The 21,184-nt window shown below is 35.7% G+C and overlaps 2 protein-coding genes across 3 annotated transcripts; one reads left to right on the forward strand and one right to left on the reverse strand.

The window, feature by feature from the left end:
• Nucleotides 1-735: 735 nt before the first annotated feature.
• Nucleotides 736-6,490, reverse strand: LOC111013051 (UDP-N-acetylglucosamine transporter UGNT1). Its single transcript, XM_022287409.2, has 10 exons — nucleotides 6,321-6,490; nucleotides 4,477-4,553; nucleotides 4,031-4,192; nucleotides 3,803-3,936; nucleotides 3,112-3,242; nucleotides 2,984-3,028; nucleotides 2,770-2,867; nucleotides 2,171-2,278; nucleotides 1,156-1,212; nucleotides 736-1,051 (listed from the first exon to the last, which is right to left on the reverse strand). Exons 1-10 carry the CDS (start codon nucleotides 6,436-6,438, stop codon nucleotides 977-979), a joined length of 1,005 nt encoding a protein of 334 aa, XP_022143101.1. The 5' UTR covers nucleotides 6,439-6,490; the 3' UTR covers nucleotides 736-976.
• Nucleotides 6,491-7,377: 887 nt separating this feature from the next.
• On the forward strand, nucleotides 7,378-21,170 carry LOC111013050 (RabGAP/TBC domain-containing protein). Of its 2 annotated transcripts, XM_022287407.2 has the most exons (15): nucleotides 7,380-7,586; nucleotides 7,731-7,904; nucleotides 8,043-8,094; nucleotides 8,178-8,285; nucleotides 9,368-9,452; nucleotides 11,211-11,265; nucleotides 11,465-11,863; nucleotides 14,299-14,358; nucleotides 15,783-15,881; nucleotides 16,431-16,541; nucleotides 18,053-18,124; nucleotides 18,228-18,344; nucleotides 18,786-18,935; nucleotides 19,939-20,039; nucleotides 20,493-21,170. In XM_022287407.2, the coding sequence occupies exons 1-15, from the start codon at nucleotides 7,524-7,526 to the stop codon at nucleotides 20,815-20,817; spliced, it is 1,971 nt and encodes a 656-aa protein (XP_022143099.1). In that variant the 5' UTR covers nucleotides 7,380-7,523; the 3' UTR covers nucleotides 20,818-21,170. The 2 variants fall into 2 exon arrangements, with proteins under 2 accessions (XP_022143100.1, XP_022143099.1); XM_022287408.2 differs by lacking the exons at nucleotides 19,939-20,039; nucleotides 20,493-21,170 and adding an exon at nucleotides 19,271-19,521 and having other exon boundaries at nucleotides 7,378-7,586.
• Nucleotides 21,171-21,184: the final 14 nt, after the last annotated feature.

The raw sequence follows: 21,184 nt of genomic DNA on the forward strand, positions 1-21,184 counted from the left end.
TGTTTATATGCTATTAGACCACATATGAATTTAGGAGTGTTTTTTTCATTTTTCAATGATGGTAAGTAGGAAGATATCTATTATCGATAAGCACCACTTAAGTTTTATCCAATAAATATTTAAACGTACAATAATATAATACCTAAACCCACACTATAGGACCAGTGCGACATGTGCAATGGATTGCATTGTGTGAGTATGGACTAGATTATCGTAAGTCTAAGTAAATTTATTTCTCTCTTTTTGGGGCATGGACAATGTGAAACACGCGCGTTCATGTGTGTAATTGAGGGAGAGTCGTGTGAAGAGGTAACAAATTTTTGGTACTAACAGTATAGATATTCCTTCCATTCACTACTTGTCACGTCAGCATCGTATTAAAAATGATGTACGATTCACAGACATTAAAAATCATTAATAAAAACAAAACCATAGTGTGAACAAAGTATGCTACTCCCATAGTAGTAGAACTTCTCTGTGGGGGAGTGAGTTTGAGAAAGTGTGTATGGTGTGCGTGAGAGTGAGAAAGATAGAGAGTGTATGTATATGTGTATGAGAGTGAGAGCGAGAACGAGAACGAGAACGAGAGAGTGTGCGTGTGAGAGAGCCAGTGAGAGAATGTGTGTGCGCACGTGCGCGTGTCAGTGATCGAGAAAGAGAGAGGGAGAGATCGGAGAGAGCGTGTGTGAGATGGGGAGAATGCGTGCGAGTGAGAGAGAAATGTGTTCGGGGAGATGGAGAGAGAGAGATTCGCTAGAAACTTATATTAGAAAAGAAACTTGATGTTTTCTACATATCCATGCAGAAATATATGCAATTCTACAACTTTTTTTTTTAATCTTTTCACAATAACCTGCAGCGATTGCATCAAAATTTGGCAGCTGACACGCAAGCAGTAGTCAGCAAATATTAACTTACTGTGTATCTCTGTGTAAGGATTGAGTCAAGGCACAGGAGGAGGCCCCATCTTGACACCTTATTTCCCATGAAGCTTGCAATAGGCATATAAGCCAGATCCCATAAAGCTAAGTGACTGGCCAAGAATATTAAACTAAAAAAACCACAAAAAAATAAAAAAGAAAAGTTAACAACATTAAAAAAAAGAACAACAACAAACTGTGGATCAAAGCTTTTAAAGTAAAGAGATTGCCTCACCAAATCAAAGGGAAGCCCGCCGAACAGAAACCAGCCAAGCCCGATGCTGAAAACATCCTATTATATTACAGAGCATTCAGAAGTCAGAAAAACAAGCATAATCTCCTCAGCAAGTGCAGATTTCCTTAAACACTCATATTTCTGGTAAGTAAACAGAGGAAAGCCCCAAAAACTTGGTTTATCCAAAGCCAAGAAGCACTTGCCTAGATGTGTTCGCATACCAACTAACTAATTCAGCATCAATAAGATCTTGACAAACAGTTTGAACCAAGCCACTGAGTTTTCAAATTAGTACTCCCACATCATTGATGAAACTTGGTGAAAATGTTGGGTCAAATAAATCCTCTGCATCCATTCAAGGAATACACCCTTCATTCAGGAAGCTCTTTTCCAGGAAGCAGGTATTTGCGCTTTTTCATACAAATTAGGTATGAACTTCTAATTAAAGAATATCATGGCCTTCCACGAGGTGAAGGAAAGATTTCCTCCATGGAGGAAGGAAATCCTGTATTGATAGTTGTCCTCCAAAGAAAGAGAGGGACTTATGCCTAACCCTTGGAAAGCCAGTGTCTTATTATTAGCTCTTTTAACGGTTTTACTGTTGAAGCACTCGGAAGGAAAAAATTCAAATCTTAGATATTAAAATTAGCCATACGAATGGAACATAATATTCTAGTCAGGAGGCGGGTATGTACTTATTTTAATGCTTATTACGACAAACATAACCATGTACTGATCGATAATCGATTTAGTGCAAAATTTAACCACATCAAGATTCATCCAGCTAGCAGCATTTAGTATGCATCTGCAGATTTACATGGAGAAGGAAACAAAACCAAAAAAATATTGGCCATGTCATCTTTACGACTCTGAAAACTAGAGCAGATTAATTGTGAGGAAGACTCCAACTAGTTGGTCCAGATAGACTGTACCCCACATCGCAGTATTGTAGGAAGAAATTCACATCAAAATTTTAAAATCAAAATAGATTCACATGGAACAAAGCAATGCTCACCTTCAAATTACCACAGACTGTTTGTGTCAGTGCTGAATTGAGAGTTGTATTCAGAAATACAAAGTAGTTGATCAAGAAAGCCATTATACAGGAGAGAAACATCACACACTGCAAGCATGAATAAAGGTAAGAAATTAAGAACAAAAACAAGCATGAATCGCTTCGCCCATAAAATCTACAAGCAAGCAATTATTGAGTTCAGAAGTTCAGAATACCAAAAATTTCAAACGAGATTTTGATGGTACAGAAAAATATTAATCATTGTAACTCTTTTAAGGGTACATTAATAGTAGAAAAGAGGAAGAAGAAAGCCATTCATACATATTACATAAATGAAAGAACAGACACATTAGATAGTTTTGCGATATATATTGGAATGGACAAAAACCACTGTCTATAGCTGCTTGTTCTGTAAATTGGTTGACGTAATCCATTTATTTAACAACGAAGGTTTAATACAGTTAACTCAGTTTTAGAGAAAAGAAGATTGCGAGTAAACTCATGTTTCTTCACCAAGTTATGAATTATTATTATTGTTCAAGTGGCCAAGGCATGACTAAAGCAGAGCTTCTGAACAATACAATACGCGAAGCAGGTACCTGGAAGCCCAAGGAATATAGGTAACGAAAATTTAAGGTTGTTTCAATGTCTCCCTTGATTGATATCCAGATTAGCAAAATAGGCCCACATACTAACCCTACAAATATAAGAAAAACCTCTTTGTAGTCAGTTCAGATAAGATGAATCCAAAAGCTTCACAACATTGAGATCATTGTTCAAAAATAAATAAATAAAGACCCTCTTAGTTCTTACCATTGCACCACATTAGGCCAAAGGTAGTCAGTCCACTGGATTTCCCTGGAAATACTTAGAAGTGTCATATAAATATGTCACAACTTCAACGCTAGGTAAATGAGAAAAAAGGAGTTAATCATTATTACCGATACGAGCAATAAAAGCAAGATATATAGCGGTACATATATTTGCAATGAACACCACAGCATAGGAATAGGTGTCAAATGACAAATCCCTGGCTCCAGCCACAACTGCACCAAGAATAATCATCCCCACACTGATGAATCCTTGGATTTATCAAGTAGGAAACCAATTAGCATTGCATATGTGTAAAACTTATGGACGTGAGAGTTTGAGTTCATTACTGTTACTAAAGCATCTAAGATTTTTAAAAGAAAGAAAGAAATCAACTTCTTCAATTGTAGAGAATAAAATAGCTGTAAGAACTCAATATCTCAAAATTTGAGACACTCGTGTCAGATAAAAGCAGCTGACAGTAATGGGAGGACAGAGAAACATTAGAGCATACCAAAGGCATCAACAATAGAGCATCTAATGAATTTTAAAAAAATAATAATAATAAAGCAAGGATGACATGTAAAATATTTTGTAGACTAAAATATGGTTAGACTACACACACACACACAAAATCAAGACACTGCCTAAAAAGTATGGAAGTCTAAAAGAAAGAAAATAGAGCACAAAATCAACAAGGAAAAAGCAAAACTTGAAATTAAAAGAGTCCAACATAATTAGAAGGATAAATTTCTTAGGAAAGAGAATTGGATAATCACCAAATTCACACAGAAAAGGGATCTATACATCATGCTTGCTTACCTGCCAACAACAATAGGTGAATGAGTCTGCCCTGTCAACAAGTACTCAGCAATCATTGTAAATGCTACAGTAGTCCTCCTCAATGTTGTATACATGGGAACATTGATCCCACGCACAGATTCCATAGTGACAATCTTTATCAGGAAAAGAATTGTTAGCAGATTTTACAAGGTTGCAATTTTGCTTGGAATAAATAAAATGGAAAATAGTATACCATAATATACATACCATGTAGAGCAAATATGACATAGCAAGGGGAAGTGTTTGAACCAGAGTCTTATAAGGTACAAGGATTGACTGTCCAGCACTGATGTTGTGCGATTCACCCACTGTGAAAGAAATAATCTTCCAGCGCCGCAGTGCATAGAGAAGTGTGCATGAACACAGAATCTGAAGAAATTTTTTGGAGCAATTAACTAAATGTACAAGGAAAGAAAACCAGATTCTACTCGCAACAATGGCTTTGTCATTTAAAAAATTGGAGGTACGAGAAGTCCAAATAAAAACCTTTGGGGAGAAAAATGAAGTTGCTAGTTATGATATCAAATACAAATATTTTTATATATTAAGCAACTGTCAATAGCAAAAAATTATCACCAATATTAGTATCTAAATTACTTAGAATATAAGGGAATATAAGCTAGTCCATTAGATCAGTTCGGCAGATTTTCTACCTGGAAAAAAGTGATGACATTGGCGCATGGGAAATTGTAAGAAGAAAGAGCTGCTTTGTTGAACATTAGCAACAGAACTGCAGGATCGATGACAACATAAGATAATAGTAATTAAATGCAAACAATCTTATCTCTTATAAAACTACTTTCAAAAGTCGACAACTGGGGGAACAGAAATTTTAAGAAGCACTGAAATCAGTGTTCAAGGCTCCAGGATAGTACAAGCGTGCATCAATTTATAAAAAAGTAAGACTAAAAATCAAAGATAAGAAACTCAAGAACCTAGGGTATGGTAATAATTATTAGTCCATGGAAAGAATGCATACAATGATTATCTTATCTCTATCTAACAATAGGTATTGTTACTCCGACACCGCAACACCCGTGCCCAAAAACAATTGTGATTCCTGGGCGGCAGATTGAAGTCAAAAAGTGATGAAAAGTGTATCACAAATTCACGATCAACAATATCAAATAGACTTCCTATGTTTTTCTCTTAATTGCAATTGCTAGAAATAATATGATCATTGAAATGTCAATCCATTAGCTAGTTTAGACTTCACAGGGATATGAACGGAGAACGATAGAAAAGCTTGGAAGATTAAGAGGCTGCTCAGTATTTAACCCACCCGGTTGGGAAACAAGAGATAGTAGTAATAATTCTTTTTTCTTGAAAACGTGCTTTCCATGCTTTCCACGTTTTCAAATCCAATATTTTACAGAAACATGAGAGAAATTTTATGAGAAATGGAAGGTGACACGGTGTCTTCTTGGATATTTCCCGAAAAATGAATTACAGTCACCAGTAACCGTATTTCTAATCTCCAGTAATATTTAACAACTCCCCACACTTAAAATTTAAGCATGTGTCATACACTTATGCCAATGAATAACTTTCGCTACAGTATGATGTCGAAAACTGCTAATTTAGTCGTGATGCGTAACAAAGTAAGAAAGGAACTTGCATATTTTTCTGGAAGCTTTCAACCTTTTTAAGCGTGGAGTGGGCAGCCTCCACCACTATTCAATTTTGCCATCTCACAAACATTCAAGATTTGATCACACTGGTATTCCACTAAATATTCCTTTCATTTTCCAAGTCCCACCATGCACTCTCTCTCTCTCTTTTTTCTTCCTTAAAGACCCACCACTTGCTCGCTCGCTCTCTGTCACTCGTCCCATCATATGCATATAGTGAGCCTATAAGTACTTTACACATAACTTTATTCTCTAGACCTCTATAGGCACTTCAAAAGTCTTTTGGCACTAAAAGTTGTGAAACTAAATGAAACTAAATGAAGATAATCTCAAATAATTTGGTGTTTCTCTCGCACAGTAAGTCTCACGATCTCCGGTGAAAGTCATCCTCTCCCCGGTTTCTAACATAATCGTAATCAAACCAGTGTGAAGCTACTCGAATCGGAGTAAAGATTTGTCCGAGTGTTCTTCAAAGATCAAACCAAAAATTTAAGAAACCGAAACACACATTGTCGTCCAAACATCGGTCCCACGAGTATGGGAGGCCTTTTACTTTCTAAATACTCTCATTAACAGAGATGTCGATATCTTTCTGTCTTTCTTCCTCCTTCAGACTCGCGCGCATGCCATTGGAAAAGAGACAAACCAGTAGCAGTTATTGCAGTACACAGAACAGAACAAAAATCCAGAGACGATTTCCAGTTTTCATGCAAAGAAAGCACAGCAAAAACTTCCCTAACAAATATCGCACCAGTAATGTAAAATTCAAACTAACAAATCAGATATCGAATCGTGCGTGAGAAAACGGTATACACAAGAAAACAACGAAAACTACTTGATCGACGCTATGAAAGTGAAAGACGAACCAGCACAGGCCATATAAGAAATGGCCGCGTAAGCTCCTCTCTTAGTCATGTCGGATCCTTTCCGCTCGCCTCCCTCCTTCTGCAGCACTGGCAGCGTCTCTGCTCTCTCGGACGCCATAGCTTTCTACCTCCCACGTTCTCAGTCGCCACTGAAATGGCGTCTTTAAATCGGTTTTGACAGAGGAGAGAGAGAGAGAGTGAGAGTGTGGCGGAGTCAGAATGCGCTGGTACAGAACACGTGGCGAACATTGTAGGGAGTGGGGTCCACTCTAACTCGTCCCCCGACTCAGGTATTTCGCGCGTGATTCGTTTTCCTCGGCGCTTTCTGATTTTTTTAATATATATTTCTCTTCCAATTTCGATGCGATTTGATCTTCACCTTTTATGAGCGTTTCCCGTATTTTATCTATTACAAAATAAATCAAAATGGTTAAAATGGTTAGGAGAAAAATAAATTTAACATAAATTATTTTTATTTTTTATATTTTTAATACAAACAAGTATAGGGACGAGGAATGAAGGTTGATATACCAACGATATATTTATAAATGTTTGTATATCAATAATATATATGATAATATTTATTTTCTTTACTGTGCAAGTAATTTATAATCTAAATGTCTCTATGGTATATATGATATGAATGTGCTTTTTTTAGTACAACATGTGGGTGGGATTCGAACTCATGACCCTGAGATCAAAGATATGTGACTTAATAATTTGAGCTACATGTGAGAGATAGATACCTTAATCATTTGAGCTATGCTCGGTTCGACAGGTTGATATATCAATTAGAGACTAAAATGATAATTTAACCATAATATTCAAGGGAAAGTTTATATTATAAAACATAACAAAAAATGGAAGGATACAAAATAAAACATTAAAAATTTAGAAATTAATTCCTTTGAAAAAAAAGAAATTAATTAAAGAAACCACAGAGGCCACGTGTCGAAAGAAAAACTCCTAATAAAAGAAAAAGAGATCAACGCTTGGAAGTGGGTCCCATCGGAACTACTCCGCTCTGAAATCGTAGATACCGCTACAGGGTCCTACCGTCGACACCTTAGCCTCTAAGGAAGCGAGAGAAATAAGAAGGAAAAGCAAGATAGAAGGAAGGAAAATAAAGAACAAGCAAAGAAGTGCCAGCCAGCCAGCGTTTCTCTGAAAGTCGATGCAACAGCAACTGCGGCTCCGACGGCGATGCTAGAAACCGACCTTCACGATTTGTCCGACGATGCCGATTACGCAGCTTCACAGCAACAAGTACGTCGGAGTTTATTGTTTCTCTTAATTTTACGGTTCAATTTCCCGCGCACGAGGCTACACTCTGTTAATTATCTTGCATCGACGAATTGAATTCAGCCGATTGTGTCATTTCTCTCTTTGATGTTGTTTTCTGGATTCTAGGGTTCCGCAAGCATGATGCGGAGCGATAGCGGTCGGGGAAGCTCATCTAGCGAACCTGAAGGTGCTGAGGTTGTTTATTCTAAAGAAAATGTGACAATTCATCCTACGCAGTTTGCGTCTGAAAGGATTAGTGGAAGATTGAGGTTGACCAAGCAAGGATCGGGCCTATTTATTGTAAGTACGACTGATTACAACTTCTTGTTTATTTCAAAAAAGAAATGTGTATTTTGTTTTCATGTGTTTCTGGATATGTGCCATTTCGTGCCTTGTGTTCTGTTGACTCGGAATCTGTTTTGTTGTGTTTAATGGTAGACATGGATTCCTTACAAGGGACAAAACTCGAATGCGAGATTATCGGAGAGAGGTAGCCGTCTTTGGTATTTTAATTGAAATGATGCATTCTCTTATGTCTATGAATTTACTCGATTGCCTACTTCTTAAATGTAGATAGAAATCTTTACACAATAAGAGCAGTACCATTCACGGAAGTGAGGTCTATCCGTCGGCATACTCCAGCATTTGGTTGGCAGTACGTTATTGTGGTATTGTCGTCAGGTACACATATTTTTACTCTCCTTTCTTTTTTCTAAGTGCCTTCCCTTCAGATCTTCTGTCGAATTACCAATTTTACTAGAAAGTAAATGTTAAGTGTTCTTGAATTGCAGTTTAATGTGCTTCATGTAATTTTCTCTTTGGGTCTTTTGTTATCACTTTTGTAATCAATGAAATTGTTTCTTTCACAAAAAAAAAAAAAAAAAAAAAAAGAATTGCGGTGTAATGTTTGGATGCAGTAAGCTCAGATGCCTTCTAAAGTTATACATGTTCAAGTCTCAACTGTCACCTGTCTATTTTTTCTATAAAAAGAGTTCAGAGCGTCTTACAATATTTTAAGGTTAAAGACTTGTATGAGATTGGGTGACCTATGTTCTTCCTTCTTTTTGGGTTTGCAGTGGTGTGTGCTTTGCAGGAGGATCTTGACCACATTTTTGTGGTCTTGTCAGTTTGCACGGGATCTATAGGATCATTCTTTTAAGTGATTTGGGGTGTCATTGACTCATAATAGGGATTGCCGGACGATGTTGGAGGAGGTGTTGTTGTCCTCTCTTTTTAGGATAGGGGAAGATTTTTGTGGTAGACTTATTTTCTTACCACTTTGTTGTAATTTGGCAGGAGAGAAACAAGAGAATTTTTAGGGGTGGAGTGATTCAATAGAATTTTTAAGGGGTGGAGTGATCCAGGGAGTAAGATTGGGAGCTTATTAGGTTTAATACTTCCATATGGGTGACAGTTTTTAAGAGTTCTTTTTTTTTTTGGTATGCCCTTATATATTTTTTCATTTCTCTCCATGAGAGGTTGGTTTCTTATTAAAAAATGTGTTCTCCAAATATTATTGGGTTCATTTTGTCAGAACATTGTGCTGCCAATAAAGTTCTTTACTCTTCTGACATTGGCTTATAATTTTCCATAAAGTTTGTTTTATGCTGCATTCTTGAATGTTGTTTGAATGTTTCAATGAATGAAAAATGCTGCTACTCTTTTACGTTATTCAATTAATTGTTAATCACCTTTCATCTTTTGTCTCCCAATTCTGTTGTCACGGTATAATGCTGTCCGCTTATGTTTGGAATGATTTGCAGGACTTGCATTTCCATCTCTTTATTTTTACAATGGAGGAGTTCGGGAGTTCCTTGCTACTATAAAGCAACATGTTTTCCTTGTGAGGTTTGTTATTTTTATTTGTATAATCTCTTTCTTTCTTTTGTTCTGTCTTCTTCTTCTTTTCCTTCTTCATTTTATCCTCTTAAAAAGAATGCTGCAGAAACATGGCACTTATGAAGTTAAATCTAAGAGCTCATACAATAAATAACTTATGCATGTATGCAAATTTGCATGTGTTTTTAAATAATTAACATTGGATTAACAGACAAAAAGTCACAAGAAGGTTAAAGGAGAATCAGGCATCTTTCTTATTCCTAAGCCCTTGGACAATTAGAAAACTCTCTTAACTGACCCAAAAAAAAAAAAAGTTCCTTTGCTGCTCTGTGGATAGTCCAAGACTGGTCGAATATAAGTCTTTAAACTTGCTGCTGTATTGACAATAAAGAACTCATGGTCTTGTTTTTCCTTTACCTTCCTACAGAGTATGCATCACAAAGTTATAAGGAAAAGAGTCTTTTACCTCGTAAAAGAGGATTTTGGTCAAAAGCATTTCTTCTTTAGTCAGCTGTGATATTGTTATTCTTTAGGAGATTAAGCTTACTTCAACTTAGGGAACTTTCAGCATATGTATTTGACGTTTTTTCACATTTGGAGCCTTGAATTTTGTAGGTGCCTTTGGGGGTGGGGTTTCGACAAAACAAAATTACAAGTAAGATCCTTAACTTGTGGTAATAAAAAATAATGGTTAACTAATGAAAACCTTTAGAATTAGCCTAAAGGTTAATTTAAATGCGCCAATTACCACACTTCTTCAATGACCTATCTTACCCATAACATTATCACGTTTCTGTCCTACCAAACAAGCCACAAGATGGTGAATAATCTAGCTTGTCAAAGCACACGAAACAAAGGATCCAAAATAACTTCCTTCATTATCTGTCAAATGCTCGACCTCTATACAAGAGAGATTCCAAAACTCTTCCAAGAGACAACCCCGTGCTTTGGTAGTAAAAGGACCCCAAAAGATAATTGTATCCTTTGTTCCTCACTTGCACAAGACACACCAGTTTGGCCCAACGACAAAAGTGGATGGGTGCTCTCTAGTCTCTGCTTAAAGTCTATAATGTTAATTCTCCTTGGGGCTTTGAGCCAAGAAAATGTGTAACGCCCCAGGCCCAGGATTCGGATCAGATCCTGGTCCTGGGGCGTTACAAAATGACTCAATCTTCTTCTAGATTTCAATCTTCCACAATGAAGAGAAAAAGGAACCATCGGGAGGAAGAGAAAAAGGAACCAAATGAAAGTAAAAATATTCACAAGAAAACACTTGTGCTTAGAAGTGTCTAACATGTGTCCGGCAAGTATCAGAGTGTATGAGTGTTTGATACACTTCAAAAAATGAACACATTACCCGAGCTGAAGTGTCCGTACCTCATAGGGTGAAGCTATCTCGAAAGAAAAGTTGGATTGCATCTTTAGAAGAATTATTTATACAGGTGGTGGCATTCAGAGAAAATCCCACTTATATTTCTTAAGGATTTTTTTTTGCCTTAAGATATGTGGTCTGCAATTGAAGAGTTCAAACTTTGAATTGGGGTGGTCTGGATCTTTGCGCTCAACAAAATCTTTCATGTTACTATTGCTGTGCTTTGCTTTTTATTTTTTGCTGGTTGGAGTTGTAAATTTTACTTTAAAATGTAATTTAGTTATATCCTTATCCAGTTTTTATTTTCATTTTAAGCTTCTTTATGATTAAATTATATCTGTATTCTTTGTCCATCTCTATTTTTCCAAGTGATCTAATTTTCAGCACGTATGCAGGTCTGAAGAAGATGCAAATACATTCCTTGTTAATGATTTTCAGAATCCCCTTCAGGTATCCGTTGCCTGGCTCACTTTTGACAATTTCCATGGATTGTTTCTTTGTTTCCTTTTTATTTAACAGTATATTTCGGTCTTATCACTTGGATTTCTTCAGATTTTCAACCTTTTTGTGGCATTGCCTTTCTTTGTATTATATCTTTACTACAGCCCTGCCATGCAAGGATACTAATTCACTTTGCTCTCATCTGTAGAGAACTCTATCTTCTTTGGAGATGCCAGGGGCTGTTCCCGGTGCCAGTGGACCAGTTTCATCCATTTCAGTTGATGAGTCTCCATCAAACGCAGACAAGAGGGCTGGTGGGGATTCTCATGATGAAAGGTCCAGTGTTTCTCGGTACAGTGGGAAGCAAAGACAAAAGGTTCATGATCCAGCACGTGACCTCCCAATTCAAATTCTGGAAAAATTTTCTCTTGTCACCAAATTTGCAAGAGAAACAACTTCACAACTATTCCGTGAAAATCATAATAATGGATTTAGTGCTGTAGAGATGGGAAACCAAAATGAATCTTCTCTTGATTCCCCTCAGATACCATCCAAGGGTTTAGAAAAAGTTCCTAATGACAGTCCGGTTGTCCAAGATCCTATCGAGGTGAGGAGCTTTTATTTCAACTGTAATTGCATTTGAACTTTTTTTCTTTCTTTCCATGGATTGCTTTCAGAATGCTAACAAGTAATGGATGACCTGAGGGCCATTTGTTACTTGGGGAGATCCTACTCATAAATCCTGCAGATCATCATGAATAGATAGATATCCACGTCATATTACAAGTAATGCATTCCCCCCGCTGTGGCGTCTGCCTGACTTTCTTGAAGTCAGGTGTTTCCCCAAAGGCTGCAGGAGTTACAAAAAAACCTTCCACTTCGGCCGAAAGAATGTTAGGACTGTAGTCAGAGAAAGAAGATTCCACAGAGGTATTGAAAATGTGGCTGTTCCTTTCTAACCACAGCTTCCAGACCAAAAGAACACCCGGTTGATGTTGACCTGTAGGTCTTTTTTCTCCTCAAATCTGTGATCCACAAAAACTTTAGCTAGGATGAGCCATGGTTCAGTTGAAAGTGCCCAGCATGAAGGACCAATATTTTTTAGCAAATGAGCAGGCTAAAAACAAGTTGGTTTGCAATTCTATATCTTTGTTTTATATGCAGCACCAATTTGGAGATAGAGGGAGGTGAGTGGCTCTCTTCTGAACTATTTTTATTTGTTTCTTCTAAATAAGGAACTGAGCTTTCATTGAGAAGGAGGCTGATTGAGAAAGCTTCACGTGAGAGTTCCCAAAAGAAAGCATTTAACCTTTTCTGGGTATATGCCTTACCAAACAAATTTGGACAAGGGAATGTCCTTGGATATCATGCTGGTCTTGAGAGAGATGTAAAGTGATCATACCATGAAAGTCTGGGAGGATTCTCACTACTCAACAATACCGGCAAGAGGAGATGAGATAGATTAACCCATTTCATAATCTCAACATTCTTCAAGTTATACAAGATAATGCTAATATAAGATGCAGGCAGTGGCAACTGCTGACATGATAATGTTAATATGGATCAGATGTAGCAAGGTTTGACATGATGTGTCCATGGGTTGGTGTAGTGTAGTGGCCACTGGGGCCAATGAAAAAGGTTAAGGGTTTGGAAGGAAGGAGTTAGATTTGTCATGGTGTTGGCTGGTTTAGACACTCACGGATATCAGAAAAAGAAAAAAAAAAAGAAATGGTTAATAATCGATTAAATGCAGCAAGTGTCAATATTAGTGTCTTTGTCATGTGGACTATGGTTTATCACTTATTGTAGTTAATCAAACCAATTACCTTTTTATGGTGAGAAAGTAAGTACAAAGTAATGATATTTTAGGGATACTATCCAAACTCTAAAGAACGAACTTTTCTTTTCTAGAAGTTCTACTCTTTAGTCTGCCTTAGCGATTTATATATTATGATTAAAATTCTGCATATTGATTCAGCAATGAAGCTGAGAGGGGTTCTCTGGCTAGATGAGTTTAGTATGGCTTCTTTTTTTTTTTTTTCTTCCCAGTCGCCTAAGATGAGGAGTTGTATGTGTAATTGAATTGGAGATCTTCCAACCATTCTTTTAGTTTATGGCTACTACATTAGTTGAAAGTTTGTGAAAATCCAGTTGAAGCTACATGAAGGATGGTTGCCATTTTGACAGAACCCTCAGTAATGACCATTTATGTTTTTAGGCATTAACTTGGAATTAAGAAACTCCTAAATCTATGTAAATGAACTTTCTTAGTTTAAACAAGCAAATCCATATAGTTACCAGTCCATTGATGAATAAGGGTCATTATGATTTTTTTAACCACCATGACTTTTCCTGATAGTGTTTTTATATTTTTTCGGATAAGAAATAAAGAATGATGATTAACAATAAGAAAATCTATGAAAGGGGGATGTTGCGGGTCCATGGCTTTTTATGTAATGGACATAAGTTTTATTCCTTGAATATTAATATTTTATAAATTTTATGATTTCAGATGTTATAAGGTCAGGTTTGTCTTGTGGGTTTAGTTAAGATGGTTAAGTTATTGATATCATATCTTTTGGCTTTGTCTTCGTGTAAAAATGAATCTCCTTACTGCAACTATAGTTTGACTCCTCTATATCCAATTGGAGTAGTTGTTTGTAACTTCATCGGATTGGATGGGATCTTTTTGTTAAATTTCATAGCATCATTGAAATTGTTAACTATCCAAGAAAAGAAAATAGTTAAGTTACCCTAAACATCCGTAATTATAAGAGAATGATGTTGCTTTTACCTGATTGTTTTTATTCTAGTGTGACTTCTGTGCCTCGTAAAATAGTTAAGATATAGAAGATAGGCAAGTCTATATATATACAGGTTTCTTATTAGGAAAAAAAGAAAAGTTAGGTAAATTAATCTGAACATCCACAATTATATGAAAATATTTTTGCTTTCATTTATCTTCTAGTTCGACTTCTGGGCTTCAAAATATTTTCCTATCTCATGCATCTTAAATGATTAACTTTTTTTTGTCTTGGGCAGTTCGATAAAATGACCCTAGTGTGGGGAAAGCCACGACAACCACCTTTGGGGTTTGAAGAGGTAAACATATACTATTTTTCTATTTTTTTTAATTCTTTTTATATGAAACTGGGATAAATTTCATTATCAAAAGAAGCTCAAGCTCACACAAAAAGGGAATGAGCTACCGCAAAAAAGAATTCCAGTTGGCAGTAATATGCACAAAGTTATAGAAACAAAAATCTTTAGATAATGGGCACCATGTAGAAGCAAAGATGTTGACATGATCCGAAGAAACTCTCAGTGGTAGCCACTATCCCTTTGAAAACTCTTTGATTCCTTTCCAACCAAAGCCTCCATAAAGATATTATTTACCTTCTGTTGTTAAAGATGAGTAGTATTGCTGTTACTATCGTCTAGTATTTTGTATTTCTGGTTTGTATTCTTTCATTTGTTTTAAACAAAGTTTAATTTTTCATTTTAAAAGAACATTATGCTAAACAAGGACAATAAGGTTTGTATTTGATAGTTCCTCTTGAAACAGGTAGATGTTAGCTAGCACCTATCAGAGTTTGGAATACCACAAAATCATGGCTATATATGACCCAAACAGTGTTATGTACTTGAGTTGAAGTCTTAGATCAAGAATTGGATCAGAATTGATTTCAAGAATACATTGGCTATCATCATCATTGTTCTCTTAAAATGATGGATTGCACAGTAACCTAATTGTGCAACCCTATGGGCTTAACACTAGAATCTCCTTTAACATAAGAAATTTCTTTGTTTAGAATGCGACATAGAAAGTAGGAAAAACTCTGAAATCTAGCAAATGGAGTTATAAGGCTCTCAAATTTGCTTAGCAGCATGCTGTTTGCAGAGTTCCTTCAGCATTGTCCCTTGGTTCTAAATGTTATTTATCTTTGTTGTGATTGTATTGCTCACGTCGAGCTTTTCCTAAGGATTACTGTTATTTCTTTTTTTCTTTCACCTCTTTGGTATCATTGAAAATTTGTTTCTTGTAAAAAAAAAAAAAAGTTCTCAAATTTGCAATTATTGCAGAAATGGAATAATATAAAAAATATTTGGACAAAAATCACCAAGAGGAGATTGCATAAATAATGAGACCACAAGCCTTCCCCCCTTGCCTCATTGATATTTGGAATTTCCTGTTCCTTTCAACCCAAATTTTTATAGCAAATATACCACAAAATCAGAAGCCCTTTTTTATCTTTAGACTTGTGGCCTAGAAACTGCATTCTGAGCTCGTTATTACTTCTTGGAAAAGCCATGAGAGCCAAAAAAGTCGAGGAAACTCCAACATAGATTCAAATAAAAGGTGGACTGAAGGAAGAAGTTGTCTGGACTCTGCACGGTCATCCTTTTTATTTAATTCCATACCTTTCATTTTAACTGTATCATTTTTCTTCATGAACGTACTATACATTATGTTGCATCCATGTGCTTTCAACAAAATATGTTCATGCCTTGTTTTTAATTTTTAGTGGGCCACTTTCTTGGATACTGAAGGACGAGTTCTGGATTCACAATCCTTGAGAAAGAGAATCTTTTATGGGGGAGTAGAGCATAGTCTACGAAAAGAGGTATGTCTTCTAGAACCTCCTTACATAACGAGTGTATTCATAATAAATATTCTGTATATCCTATGTATTTTTCCTACTAATTATAGTTGAAACCATCATGAATTGGCCTAGTGGTCAATAAGGACCGATGTAAATAGTAAAGGGGCTTAGAGGGAATGAGTTCAAATTATGATGGCTTCCTATCTAGATTTTAATATCCTATGAGTTTCCTTGGAACTAAATATAGTAGGGTCAAGCGGTTATCTTGTGAAGTCAAGATTCACGCAAGCTAAAGAAATATATATATATATATAGTTGGAATTAATTTTGGTCTATGGTCAATGTTTGGTGGAATTGATAGTTATGAGTTTCCTTGGAACTAAATATAGTAGGGTCAAGCGGTTATCTTGTGAAGTCAAGATTCACGCAAGCTAAAGAAATATATATATATATAGTTGGAATTAATTTTGGTCTATGGTCAATGTTTGGAGGAATTGATAGTTCTGCGTTGATTTTTTTTTTCCTTTTTATGAAGTTTTGTTTCTTGTAAATAATATGTATGATGTGTAGGTATGGGCTTTCTTGTTGGGATACCATGCATATGATTCCACATATGCTGAGAGGGAATATCTTAAATCCATCAAAAGGTCCGAGTATTTGACAATAAAGAACCAGTGGCAGGTTTATCATCAATCCTCCCCTACATTTCTTTCTTCCTGTTTTCTTCTGAAGCTTAACGGCTACATGATAATTGATAACTGTATTGTGCACAGTTTTGAATTTTCTTATTCATGTTCTATCATATATTTTGCCTTCATGTTGACTTTATACTCTAGATGGTACTCCCAGAGATTGTTAAAGTGTTGAATGAACGATTGTTAGCTTTCTGATTAAGGTGAAAAAGAAGGGGAAGGGAACGGCACATATAAGAAGAGTTGATGGCTGCTGAACCTATAAATATCGGTTCAATTTTAACTAGACAAAAAATGCCATTTTTCTTTGCTGATTTTGTTTCTGAAATTTTTTTAAACAAAAGTGAAGTTTTCACTGATATGGCGGTGAGAGGGGAATAGTGTTTTTTAGGAACCACCAGATTGAGAGGAATGGTAGGATTTTTGGAGGGGTGTAGAAGTCCTGGAAAGAGTTGTGGGAGGTTGCTAGATTTAATACCAATGGGCTTTATTACTAAACCATTTTGCAATTATTAGTTAGGCTTTATTATTTTGGATTTGAGTCGATTTGTTAGTTCACACTCCTTTTAATGGGCTGGTACTTTTTTGTATGTCTTTAGTTTCTTTCAGCTTTCTTGAGAAAGCTTGGCTTCTCATAAAAAAAACATGGCATAAAACTAAACTCCAATCAAATACCTCAAAACTTCCCCAGCTATGACAATAGAATAAGAATAACTACCAAACTTCTTATCTTAAGTACCCCGATAAAGAACATTATACCACCTCCGCCATATCCCTAGCTCTAGCTACCTCATCAAACCATGACTTTACAACATTAGCCCAAATCTTTCTTGCTTTCCCTTTGAGGAAGGTACTGCCAAACAGTTGCTTCACATTCTCTTGTTGGAAGATGACAAACCTACAAAAGTCAAACCAATTGTAAATTTGTAATAAATAATTCTAAATTTTCTGGGAGGAGTATTAGTAGGAAAATATTGGAGATATTATTAAGATATTAGTAGGATATAGTTGTCTGCAAAATTTGGAAGCATTTGTTTTTTTGGGAGTTCAGCCTCTTGAAGTACTTGGATATTGTAATATTTCTTTATCATTTCAATACTATCTTTCTACATTTCTATCAATTTCTATTGCAATTCCTGGTTCTGGTTCCTATCTTCTTATTGTTGAAGAAACAATAAAAAATGAATGCAGACATATGTTCACAGTTCAGTTAATTTAACGAACACTGAGAGGATGATATTGTATACTTCATTCGAGATATCCTAGTGAATAGTCCATACAATCACATTATGTAATAAAATTCCTTTTAAATTTTGATGTAGTGGAACCTGGGTTCCTCGGCATTCTTCGTAGGTTCTCTTGAATTTGTACTAGGTGTAGGTTTGTAAATTATCGTTTCTCCCTTGACCCCAGGTGTAGGTTTGTAAATTATCCTTTCTCACTTGACCCCCTTTTAAGATGTTTAAATCAGGCTTATCTCCTCTCTATCTTTTCTTGCAGAGTATCTCTCCAGAGCAGGCAAAAAGATTTACAAAGTTTAAAGAGAGGAAAGGCCTTATTGAGAAAGATGTGGTAGGTGTATCAAAATGATATACTTTGTTTTCCTTGATTGATCTTTAAATAAATTTGATTTTGTTTCCCATTTCTAAATAGTTTATTTTAATCTTCTTATAAGGTGAGGACGGACCGATCACTTTCTTTTTTTGATGGGGATGAAAACCCGAATGTGAAGCTTCTGCATGATATCTTATTGACCTATTCATTTTATAACTTTGATCTTGGATATTGTCAGGTAAACTTTTTTTGTATGGCTTATAGTTCAGGCATCGAGGACATAACTCATGCTTGAGTGGTTCAATTTGCTAGGGTTTCAGGGAGATTTTAAGTTTTATTTGAAGTTAATTCTCAGTTAAGGGATACCTGAAGTTTTTGTAATTTAAGCTGCTGCCTAATTGTAATGTCGAGATATAGTCAGATCTAGATATGAATTCTTTATGTCAGCAAGGATATAACTTAACTTAGATGTTTGAATTCCTAGCTGCCTACTAAATGCTATGTGGCTATTGTGATATAGGATGATTAGCAGACCAAGACTAATTGGCAAACTATTTTTGCAGAGTATTTTGTATTAGTGTCCATGTTTGAAAGCTTTTGGTAAATTGTATATCGGCTGATTAAAATCCATTGGTTCATCTAGTTTAACTCTGGCTGATTTTACTGCAATAATTTACAGGGTATGAGCGATTTTCTTTCACCTATATTGTTCGTAATGGGTGATGAGTCAGAGTCGTTTTGGTGTTTTGTTGCTCTGATGGAACGCCTTGGACCAAATTTTAATCGTGATCAGACTGGCATGCATTGTCAACTTTTTGCAATTTCCAAGGTTCGCACCCCCCCCTGTGTACCTCTTCATTGCATGCACATGCACATAGAAATTGCGTCATTCTACAATATATATATATATATATAAATAATGGTTAGGTACAAAATTATGCAATGAAGTTGCTTGATTTTAACTTATCGTTTTAAATTTTAAGTAACAGTTATTCTTTGTTTTAATGGAGTTTGATGTCTTGCAATTGTATTTTGCTCTTATTTTTCTTCATAGGCTCTTCCGTTTGATCATGAATTAAACTAGATCTTTCAGTTTATGATCATATTTAATGAATTAAATGAAATTAACATGACCTGAGGCTGACTTAGATCCTGTGGCTGTAGAATTTATTTTGTTCAGCCTTAATCTTTATTAAAGGAGGACATGTTTCAAAGTTATCTTCACCCAGTTAGAGTTTCATGGGCAAAGGGGATCCAGAATCTCAATTCATCTCTTTCTCACCTGTCCTTTTGCTGAAAAGATTTAGAACATCCTCCTCCCCTGCGGCTGGTCCATAGTTCTCCATGCTAATAAGAAGGCTCTTATCACCTATGTGCTCAATGGCCATCCTTTAAAAAAGGAGACAGACTCAATGGTGCAATACCACTGGAGCTTTCTTTTTGTCTTTCTTGGTTTCCTACCAAAAAACAGTGTATTTTATTTCTTTTTGAGATGTTTATTTGCTTAATTTATTTCAATATCTGGTCATGTTATTGTTAAAAATTAAATAGAAAAACAATCAAATAAGCCTAATAATCTTTTGACTCATTTTTTATCTAATGAGATTGACATTCCTAATGAAATTATACCACATAATCTACTCATTCATCATTATTTTTTATATAATACATCTTATTTGTTTATTTTTAAATTTTTATTTATTAATATTTAATTTAATTTAATAAAAAATGTTATAATTTTAAAAAATATATATTTACGTTGTTGCAAGGATTTCCCTATTACAAGGTGTGATTTTCTTTCCTAATCTATTCTTCTGCTATGTTTTTGGCAGCTGGTAGAGTTGTTAGACACCCCATTGCATAACTACTTCAGTCAGCATGATTGCTTGAATTATTTCTTCTGCTTCCGCTGGGTTCTCATACAGTTCAAAAGGTCAGGCTGATATTACCTGTTTTTACATTTTTTCCCTTTTAGACTGGAAGGTTGGGCATATATTTTTTCCCCGGATCAGATTCCTTCTAAATAGTTTGTACAGTTTTTTCTTCATTCCCCTGGATCTGTTTCTTCTCCATATATTCGAGGTATCAATATTTCTTTTAGTTATTTGGGAATTACCATTTAGCATGGGTACTTAGGGATAACTTCCTACGTGTAGTTTATCTGGCTTTCCTCCTATAGAAGAGCCAAGCCACCGCTTTGTATCAGAGGCTAATTTCATACTTACTAAATTTTTCTTCGAGTTGTACCACATGCTAATGTTGTATTATCATTTTAATTTGTTACATGTCTCATTTTATGCCAAAAGACAACTTCTGATAGTAAATTAGTTTTTCGACTGTTCTCTCTCTTAATTGTCTTGCTGTTATTTTCTTCGATCACGTACAGAGAATTTGAATATGAAAAGGTTATGCACCTATGGGAGGTCTTATGGACTCATTATCTGTCTGAACATCTGCATCTGTACCTTTGTGTTGCGATCTTGAAGCGCTACCGTAACAAGATAATGGGGGAGCAGATGGACTTTGACACGCTCTTGAAGTTTATCAATGAGTTGAGTGGCCACATCAACCTTGACGCTGCCATCAGGGATGCAGAGGCTTTATGTGTGTGCGCTGGAGAGAATGGTGCTGCTAACATCCCTCCTGGAACCCCACCCTCGTTGCCACTGGATGATGGTTCATATTACATTCAACAAGATGAAGTCTTGTAAAGATATGCATTCTATACCTTGTTGACTAGCCAGCCATGGAGGTCCAATATTTTGGGAAACTGAATCGCTTCTGTTAAATAGCTTAATTTTGTAGAAAAGTGTGGATTTTTTTAATTTTGCATGGTATTAATCTGTCGTATTATAAAAATGTTCCATGATATCTGATGGGCATTTAGGCTTTCATTTTATTGTTCATTCAACTCCCGCAAGGAAATGCACCAAAGCGTTTCACCTGAACAGGATAAGTCGTTCTGTGCTCCCCAACATTTACCATTTTGTTTATTTGTACATCTAACTGGATATCATCTAATAGAAATATTGATACCTGGAATATAAAGATTCATGTTCAACTACGAACGACCTTGCT

Source organism: Momordica charantia (assembly GCF_013281855.1).
Source record: "Momordica charantia cultivar OHB3-1 chromosome 8 unlocalized genomic scaffold, Mcharantia_2.0 BLBB01000008.1, whole genome shotgun sequence".
Taxonomy (NCBI): Eukaryota; Viridiplantae; Streptophyta; class Magnoliopsida; order Cucurbitales; family Cucurbitaceae; genus Momordica; species Momordica charantia.